At 40.0% G+C, this 10232-nt stretch overlaps 1 protein-coding gene across 2 annotated transcripts; it reads left to right on the top strand.

Moving 5' to 3' along the window:
• The first annotated feature begins 4261 nt into the window (after nucleotides 1-4261).
• Nucleotides 4262-8759, top strand: klhl38b (kelch-like family member 38b). Of its 2 annotated transcripts, XM_035672911.1 has the most exons (5): nucleotides 4262-4683; nucleotides 5736-6956; nucleotides 7043-7184; nucleotides 7303-7408; nucleotides 7592-7881. In XM_035672911.1, exons 2-5 carry the CDS (start codon nucleotides 5737-5739, stop codon nucleotides 7879-7881), a joined length of 1758 nt encoding a protein of 585 aa, XP_035528804.1. In that variant the 5' UTR covers nucleotides 4262-4683; nucleotide 5736. The 2 variants fall into 2 exon arrangements, with proteins under 2 accessions (XP_035528804.1, XP_035528805.1); XM_035672912.1 differs by lacking the exon at nucleotides 4262-4683 and having other exon boundaries at nucleotides 5737-6956; nucleotides 7592-8759.
• The last annotated feature ends 1473 nt before the right edge of the window (nucleotides 8760-10232 follow it).

Raw genomic sequence — 10232 nt, 5'->3', positions numbered from 1 at the left:
CCACATTTTTTTTGTTGCTACAAAGCACTTTTTTTCTTTCCAAATAACATGTCCTGCTCATGTTGGTTACATCAGAAGAATTGTAAGTAGCTAACTGTAAGCCCTTAAAGACCTCATCCCTGCTTGGGCATGTGTGTGTGTGTGTGTGTGTGTGTGTTTCTGAACATACACACATACTTACCTTCCCACCACAAACCACCCTACCCTATCTCTCTTTCTTTGTCTCTCTCTCTCTCTTTGTCTCTGTAGGCTACTCCTCAAACCTCCCTCTCCCCCCCTCACTCTTTGTTGATTTACGTGTGGACGTCTCTCCATCAAAGCTAGATTATTGCTCTCAGTGTTGCCGGGCATAGATCTGCGCCTGGGAGTAATACCCCACGGCAGATTGACTCAAGAGGTTATCACATGATTCTCACTGTCTGTTCCTATTGTTAAGGCAATCTGCGTCTGAGTAAATGGCCATTTTAAAGTGCATGTTTGCAGCAGTTAAAAAAAACAGTTTGAAGATATCTCCGTGAATTAATAGCTTCAATTTCTTTCTTTGTATTAACAGAAAATATTCTGTCACACTGACCTAAAATAGCTAAAATAATACGGAAACAATATTCATCTCACCAATTTATGCATCTGTTGTGTTTACTCTCTGATTGTGAGTTAAGGCATGATAGCTTCTTGGAAGTCACAGGGGACAAAGTCAGCTTTTCATCACTCTGAAATTTGCATAACGTTGGCCTGACACCTAGTGGATATAATAATGTGGGTCTGAATGAGGTTATCAGCAAGACACTGAAAATTAGATTGAATTTCTCATCTCCATCTGTTTTCTTAAAATCAGCAATCTAACACTTGATTGGACTGCAATATGACATCAGAGTTGACTTTTTCTTGAGATCTATGCGCTCAAAGCCTACAAATTAAGCACAGCATTGTAGTTCGTCTACACCTCAAACATTTCACTTGAACTGATGTTTAATTTGCAAATGGTATATAAAGTTAAATTCATACTTATCATCCAGGTAATTTAACATTTTAAGATAGTAGTGAACACTTTGAGGGAGATCCCTATAATCCCCAAATCCCCACCTACAAATGGTTGTCAATGAAAAATCAATACATGCCCAAGCAAGAATTAAGCTGTATAGAAGAAAAGGACATCATCTTATAATCCTTTATTATCCTTTAAGATTTTCATCATATCAAACCAATTTTTTTATACTATTTATGGCTGGTATTTATTCTGCTATATCCATTACATGCATTCACACAATAGCTTCCTCTCTATATAGTAGTTTACATTGTCATTGGCGGAGTCTGCCACTCCTGCACTGGATTCAAATTGTATGCAAATGTGCAAGACATTCACAGGGAAAAATGCATTCATGTAGACATACTGGACAATGATCAGTGCATGGAAAACATTGCATGTAATTTGTGCATATTTTACATAATCACATAACTTGGAAGAGTACAAATACAAGTGCTGCAACACACAAGTTGTGTGAGATGCTCATCTTCTTCTGTTGTATTGCTGAGAGAATAGCTGTTTAAAGAATGTTTCCTTAGGTCACACAAACGCACAAACCACAGGTGTGCCAAATCAATAACAACTGATATCTAAGGATTAGAACTTTAAGTGCTCCACTAGAACCTGACCTATTGGGGGCATTTATGACTCAGCACCAAGTGTTTATAAAGCTTTATATTTACCTTGTATATACCAGATATCAATCCATCTCCTATTGGCATTGTGAGAATTAATTATATTATTTTTCATGAAAAAGTCAGTGGCACAAATAACAAACTCTGGCTAGTCCTTGATTCTGCCGTGGAAGAAAGGCTTGTTTGGACAGTAAGTCTCAGCAAGCTTAGTCAAGCACAAAATCAGTGCCCTGGTGCCAGGGTGAGCTGTCTAAACAGACAGACAGAAAAAGTGACAAACCAATATACTTCAGACCAAGCCTCAGATTTATCATTGACAACAGGAATAAGAATCAGGAAGAAACTTACAATTGATAGAAACAAGCAGCACCATACTGAGTCAAACAGAAAAGCAGTTGTTTTTTTTAATATGGTTTTAAGGCAGGATAAAACGCTGGTGAGTACTACAATCTCCAAAAACATGATTGTCTGCAGGATACCTCATCGGTTTTTAACTCTTCCTTGATGGGCTGTGGAATAGCTCTGGCCGGCAGCTGATACAAAGGGCTTCATTCACTTTCACATAGATTTAATAAAAAAGGCCTTAATTGAGCAAACACAGATGAAAGGGAATCATTATCTGGGCTTGCATAGGGAAGAGTGGTCCCCTTTTGCCAGTGCTCTTTGTTTGCTTTAGCTCATGTATCACGGAACCTTTTAAATAATTTCAATACTACTCACATTTTAGGGTCATGAATGGTAAAAAATCAAAATATTACCTGTAGTCCTACACTGATTAGAATGCAATCAAAAGAAGACAAGAAGAGGACAGAAAATAGACTTGTGTGAACTCGCTGTTCATATTGCTGTCAAATAGTCTTCTATTTGTCCAAGGAGAGTTGTCTGTCCTTCACACACATGCACAAAAATACACACACACACACACACACACACACACAAAACGGGCACACACATGCACACAATACTAATCAGTGAGATCTAAATCCTCTGGGTATAGGCTCTATTAGACCATGTGCTTATGAGAAGATAATCATTTGGCGATATGAAGACACAGCACCGGGCGGTGGGTGGCAACAGTAATGCTGCTGCATGAAAATGCTCTGCTGCAAAGTGTGTGCCAAAGCCTTAACTTTTAATATAAGTTGTAGCCTAAAGGCAGACATTAATGAGTCCTTTTTGTCAAGGTGAAGGAACAGAGATAGCAGACAATGTGCTTAACTTTAAAGGATGCAATCACAGCTTTGAATATGAGAGTATGGGTTATAAAATGACACTGCAGTCTTCTGGGCAAACAAGTTAAGCTTTGGCCTTGAATATACAGATGGATGAGATAATGTTAATGTCAGTATCATGCAAAAAGGGCAGATATCTGTTCTTGACATTTAGTTGAATAATACAGGGTATCATACGGTATACATAACAATTCACCACCTTACAACTTAGCTGACCAGTTTGTTGAGTATTTGAAATAAACCCCTGAACACACACACAAAAGTAAAAATACTTGGGAGTTAATTAGAAAAGGGAAAAAGTTGTTCACAATTGCCAAAATGACATTTTGTACACAAACACTAGATGGTGCTGTTTAGTTTTGACTGCTTGCTACATGACAGCAGCCATGGCTTTATAGTGTCACATGTGGGAATATTGTGACCTCAGTTTTCAACATCTATGATGAAACATTTATGTTTTTAAGTCTATCTTGATTTATAGTTCCCTTTATGTACATTTAGTGCTTCTCATGCATGTTTTGGCAATTTCAAAGTTTTCTGTCTTGCATTTGCTGCGGTGTAGTTCATAAACAACAAAATGACAAACTGTCCACATAGATGGCTAGTAAGCACATGTAGTTTATAGTCTAAGCGATTTTCGTTGTGCAATCCACATTGAAATGCACCACTAGGGTCATGGCAGCTCAAGCAGCTATTTATGTCTGATTTGCCGAGCTCTGTAAACAAGCCTAAGTACAAGAAAAACATGTCACATCTCTATCTGTAACGACTGGAAATGCGTCCTAGTTTTGTTGTTTGAATACACCCACATTTATGAAACAACACTGCAAGCTGAACATTTTTTTATTCTTCTCTAGCTTTAAGGAACAAGCAAACCGTCATATTGCCACCTTGTGGGATGCACTCTGTGAAAGCTGGTACCATAGTGAATAAGCTTTATCTGTTTCAGGGAGCATAAAACAAATGAGATGGAAATGAGCTTAACAAATACAAAGCTAGGAAACGCAAGCATCTGTTGTTGATGTACAGTTAAATTAGGATGTTTCTTTATGCTTAAAGGATGAATACAGTCTGTTAAAATGAAGCCAAAAATATTTAGCAGTGCATCACAAGGCCAGAGTAAAGTTGAACTTTTTATAATGCCAGTGGTCATAGCCAGTATGTTTTAACATGCGGTTGCTCATTTTTCTCATATGCAGACTTCATTATATCTCAGTGTGCTTCTACAGTAACCTAATCCTGTTTTTGTATCTCTGTGTTTTCAGCCAGCCAGCCGTTGGATTGAGCAGCCAACAAAATGAGTGTTATCAAGTATCAGTGCTGTTTTTACTGCTACAATCATGTGCCAGACAGAGAGGATGGAGTGAATAGGAAAACAAGCTACAGAAAAGAAAGAAGAGATCAGACCAGAGAGAGGCACTGAAGTCAGTATATGATATTTGAGAAAGAGGGAAAGAACAAGAGAAATAGGAGGAAAGAAAGATTAAGTGAAGGAGCCAGTCATACACATGTCACATGTGAGTCTACAGCGGTGTTGCCAAAGAGAGGCTCTATTTTTAGGGGAGGAATGTACACAGAGGCCTCGTGGAAAGAGACCATAACAACAAACAGTACGCAATGCGCTCCTACAAAGAGACAGCCCCCTTTGGAACATACAGTCACACAGCATCAACACGAGAGAAAAGAGGATAAGAGTACAGGAAAATGTCGAGACATCAGATTTTCTGCTGAGATCTTGCTTTGAATACAGAGTGGGACCCCCAGAAGACACAAACAGAAAGAAGAGGAACAGGTAAGAGTTGTATTCCAGTAAAGCTCCATAAGCTGCCAGGAGCATTGGACTTGTTTTGTGCAGTATATGATGTTGGCATGGCTTTGAATAAATTTGATGTAAATAAAATCACACATAAGCTTGTTTTGTATTTCTCTTACATGGTGATTTCAAACTTGACATTGCAGACTAATATAATATTTGTATTATTTTGGAATCATATCTAATGCATGCAATGGAGGGGAAAAAGTGCAGTCACAATCGTCCAGTTTAGAAAGCCAAAATTTCCACATAAAACACCATCACATAACAGAAGGACCACTTGTTCCATGGCAATGAGTGACAATCCCACAGCAGAAATAGTTGTGCAGGTGTTTCTACTCAGACAACTAGTCTCCAAAATAATTAGGCAGGCATACTATAGGCCCTAAAATGTCTGAGTGCAGCAGTGCGATTTTGGGCCCATGTGCCAAAAGGCAATAATCTAAAGCCATATAACAAAGTTAGTGTTGTAGTTATGAGTCGAACAGGTTTTAAATGACTTGTACACCTATAAACTAGACATTTAGGCTGTGATTTGGGGGAAAACTTACCAAGAATACTTGCCATCTAAATATTGAATGCATGACATAGCACTGGATTGAATCTAACTCTACTAGCCTGGCTGTATGGTAGTATGTTTGAATGGTTGTTTGTTTCACTATGATCCTTTCATTTCTGGGTATTCTGGGTATTAAAATCAGTATGGATAATAATCAATTCTTAGATGTCTTATGAAGGAGAGCTGTAGCCTTGTGTAGAAAACAGAATCCCCTTTCTCTTCTTTTATTGCTGAAAAAAAATCTAAACTAAACCTAAAATCTTCCCGTATTAAAGTAAAGCCACTATTAACTCAATTGTTGCTCATCTTTATTTTATTTATTACAGCAAGCTCTCAAATAGCTATTAAGCAGCAACCACATAGCTAAAATGTTTGAAGTAGACATCATGTTAGGGTATGTGACTGCTTCCCAAATTAAAACAAGCCTTAAGATCAATGGATTCAACAATAACAACATGGTCTCTCTCCTCAGAATGGACCGACCAGCAGTCAAGGTCTTCCACTACAAAGACAAGGAGCAGTCCTCCAACTTGCTCCTGCAGCTCAACCGACTGAGGCAGGAGAACGTCCTGACTGATGTGTCACTGTGTTCTGATAACAACGAGATTCCATGCCATCGTAATGTTCTGGTGTCTAGCAGCCCCTACTTCAGGGCCATGTTCTGCAACAACTTCTTGGAGAAGCAGCAAGCCAAGATTAACTTAAAGGGCATCACATCAGCCATTTTAAGCAGTATCATTGACTATGTTTACACAGGACTCATTAGTATCAGTGTGGATATTGTGCTGCCCCTGATGCAGGCCGCATCCATGTTGCAATATAGCCACATTTTCGAGGCCTGCTCAAACTTCCTTCAGGAACAACTGAGCCCTGACAACTGTTTGAGCATGATAAGACTCTCTGAAATCATGAATTGTAACAGTTTAAGAGACAAAGCAAAGGAGATGGCTATGAATAGCTTCTCTGATGTGTCAGCATCTGAGGATCTGTGTGAACTCTCTTTACGAGAGCTCATGGGATACCTGGAGGATGATAGTCTTTGTGCGGAGGAGGAGCAAGTCTTTGAGACACTTGTTGCTTGGATCCACCATGATCCTTTATCCAGACGTGGTGCCATTAGTGACCTCTTCAAGAAAGTTCGCCTTCGCCACATCCATCCTACCTACCTCTTCCAATTCATAGCCAATGACCCTCTGATCCAGTCCTCCACCCTCTGCACTGAGCTCATAGAATCTGTGAGACGCCTGATGTTTTCTGTCAACACGAAATGCATTGACACAGCAGTTGACTTCAAACCTCTCTGGGTGGCACCAAGGCGCTACTCCTACCATGACATGTTGGTGGTGGTAGGAGGGAGGAAGAACAACGAGCAGACCTCGAGGGAGGCTCTCGTCTTTGATGAGAAGAGTGAGAAGTGGCAGTTGCTCGCCAAGCTGCCCATTCGTCTGTATAAAGCCTCCTATGTCGCCCTTCACAGTGTCTTGTATGTTATCGGAGGCCTAACCACAAACACAAAGTACAGCAGCCAGGTCAGTACGACCGTCTACACCCTCTCCCTAAAGACCAACCAGTGGCGGACAGCAGAGCCAATGCTGGAGCCACGCTTTGCCCACCAGAGTGTTTCCTACCTCCACTTCATCTTTGTCCTTGGTGGCCTTGGGCCCAACAAACGACTGACAGACAGTGTGGAGAGGTGAGGTGGACCATAATTATCTACACACACAGCATAAAATACACAAATGTAGCAAATAATAACACATCTGTCAATAATTTGTTTAGGTACAACAGTATGTTCAATCAATGGGAGTCTATGGCCCCCATGCCTGTAGCTGTGTTGTACCCTGCAGTGGCTGCTACTAACCAGAGGATCTATGTGTTTGGAGGAGAGGATGCCATGCAGAACCCAGTCAGAATAATACAGGTAAGAGACAATGTTCTTAAATCACTAAGTCACTGTTTTTATTTATCTATCCATTCTCATTCAGTCATTCAATAAATCTATTTCCCTTTACCGCTGCTCCTCCCCTCCCCTTCTGTAGGTGTATCACATTGCCAGGAACATGTGGTCCAAGATGGAGAACAGAACAGTGAAGAATGTGTCTGCTCCTGCTGCTATTATGGATGACAAAATCTACATAATTGGAGGTAGATAGTAGCAGTGATAAAGACACTGAGAAAGGAATTTAGTAAAAGAGCACCCTATTCATTTTGCTATAATTCATTAGTACTGATTTATTTCCTGATGAATTAGATTGTAGAGTTACATCACTGCGCTTCGCTTAAGCCACTGGTGCCGCCCCTCTCAAATTAATGCTTCCCCTGTCACAGGATACACCAGGAGAGTGATCGCATACGACACCAAGGCCAACCGGTTCATCAAGTGTGCCAACCTGAAGGAGAGGAGGATGCACCACTCCGCCACTGTTCTCAATAACAAACTCTATGTGACTGGTGGACGCTACGTCAACGGCCATGACGTCATCGAGGACTCGGACAATTTTGAGTACTACGACCCAAAGACAGACACTTGGACATCCAAAGGGACTCTGCCGTATAAACTGTTTGATCACGGCTCTCTGACTCTGACGCATGTCTCACAGACATGGGCAAAATCCTAGCTGAGGTCTGATTCTTATTTGAATGCTATTAATTTGAAACCAGTTTATTTAAAACTGAATGACTGTCAATCAAAAAATATTCTTTCAGAGAAAATGACTATTTGTTTTATATATCTATATCTATTTTATAGCAGATTTCCACTATTCACGCTTTCATGAGATGTATTTAAAAATCCCAGAAACACAGAATCATGCATACTTCAAATTTCCATGTATATATGACTTTTGATACCTGAAAATGATTGTTTAAATAATCTGTGTCTTTTCTATGTTTTTATTTAACAACCAAATCAATGAAAAGAAACTACCCTGCTGCACAGCCCCTTCTTAACCTGTCTAACTTCACAAAAGGGTGAAAGTGCTATTTTCGGCTCACTCTAAATCATGAGATTTCACTTGTCATGTTTAAATCCTGGGGCTGTGTACTGTTTGGTGCAAGTCAAAGCTATGCTCAGCTGTTAGGTCTGAACCTGCTGCTGCATCTGGTGAACCTTTGTATCACAGTCTGTTGCCTGAAAATATATGATGAAATGATTGTGATAACATTGTTATCAAATAAAATCAAAACAAAAGCCCAGGAATTTGTTAAAAACTTAACTCAAGATGGTATTTAAATAGAACCATTGGTAAGATTTCTGTAGCTCTTTCACTTCTTTCTTCCTGATTAAACTGGTATGATATAATGCATAACATAGTATCTGTATCTGTATGCTGAATTAATACCTGACTTTACTATATAAGCATGTGCCTACAAGAATACCCTCAAATTCTGTCAAAACTAAGACTCAATTGTAACTTTTTCAAATAGTTTTCTAACATTTTTGTACTGTTTTTCTGGTTTTAACTCTTAATGTGTTACAATAAAAAGTCAATCCATACATGTATCCTCTCTACATCTCTCGAAATATCGGTACCATATAACTTACCAGTGCTTAGCCAGTTGACAGCGAATGCAATCTGAGCAGCACATGTATGTTTCATCATGTGTCTGTTTGACCCCGCTCACAGTCCTGTCCACATGGGACCAGACAGGTTCCTGCTATCCACACACACAGGGGGACACAGAACATAATATAGAAAATGCATCCTTTTACAAAGGACAGACTTTAATATCATCCAGTTGGAAAACATGTTGAAATGGCTTTTCTCCACCTGTTGCAGGTAAAATTAAAGCCAGGGGTGCCCCAAGAAGTGCCCGCTGGCTAAAATTAATTTTTATGTTGCTGCTCATACAGAAAGCACATAGAGATGGACAGGAAAATGGGAAACAGGCCCAGTAAGGACACGAAAGGCAGATTTAGTTGCCTGTTTAGGCAGACTTACAGAATATTACTAGTGATTCAGTTAGGTGTTCCTGGGACCACAATACAGAGGGCTGGGATTTTTTCAAAAATGACTTTTAATGTTAATATTAAGATATGCAGGTAATTTAGATCTGTGTAAATAACTGCACAATCTCCTTTAAAACGATTCCTTAAAGTAAGGATCAGCAACAGCAACAGTGATTACACAATTTCATGCATCAATGACTTTCAGAGAGCAGTGTCAGCCATTTTATGTGGAGTAAACATAACATGATCAGGAGGTTTTACACAGGAGTCTATGTACATTTCTTTGAAACTAGAAGTCACTGGGTCAAATGTTTCAGTCGCCCACTGCCAGCGAATAGAGTCCAGGGGACAGTGGGTGGAGTGTGTGAGAGAAAGGTGGGGGGACTGGAAAAACTATAGGTGATCTGATGTTATTTAGAGAAACAAACAAGAGGGTGAATGTTACACCACGTGAGGCATGTGGTCCTGTTGGTTGCCACGCAAGCTGGCAGATGTGAGAGACGACTAGGAGGGAGCAAGAAACTGATGAGCAGGGTTTCACAACTGAAAATCTGAGCGAGTGATGAAACTCGACCGGGAGGAGCAGCAACAGGTGTGTGAGAGTGTGTGTGTTTGTGATTAAAGTTTTTTGGGGGGGTCGAGCAGGACTGACCAGCTGTCCTGTCTGGTCACAACAAAAACAGGGATGATGGACAGAGGGGAGGGAGGAAGAGAGATGATTCACTAATAACCTTTATAAATTGCTCTAATTTGATGCCTCATGTATCCATGTGCCTAAAAATACTGCTATAAACATGGCCTCACCTTGAAACGATAAGAGTCTACTGCCAAGTTAGCTGGTGCTTTGAGCTAAATGCTAATGTCAGCTTGCTAACATTAACACAATGACAATGCTAACACGCTAATGTTTAGCAGGAACAATGTTTACCACGTTCACCGTCTTGGTTTAACATGTCAGCATGCTAAGGTTTGCTACTTATATCTAAACCCAAAGTAGGCCTACAGCTGAGGCTGATGGGA

The sequence above is a fragment of the Morone saxatilis genome, unplaced genomic scaffold, assembly GCF_004916995.1.
Source record: "Morone saxatilis isolate NCDOM2014 unplaced genomic scaffold, NCSU_SB_2.0 Contig24, whole genome shotgun sequence".
NCBI lineage: Eukaryota > Metazoa > Chordata > Actinopteri > Moronidae > Morone > Morone saxatilis.
This window is presented reverse-complemented; position numbering and strand designations above follow the sequence as displayed.

What these genes read in the sequence shown, in the direction of transcription:
- klhl38b (XM_035672912.1), top strand. Translation starts at nt 5,737, where the DNA reads ATGGACCGACCAGCAGTCAAGGTCTTCCACTACAAAGACAAGGAGCAG. An exon ending in CTGACAGACAGTGTGGAGAG is followed by an intron (nt 6,957 to 7,042) that starts GTGAGGTGGACC and finishes TAATTTGTTTAG; the next exon opens with GTACAACAGTATGTTCAATC. An exon ending in CAAAATCTACATAATTGGAG is followed by an intron (nt 7,409 to 7,591) that starts GTAGATAGTAGC and finishes CCCCTGTCACAG; the next exon opens with GATACACCAGGAGAGTGATC.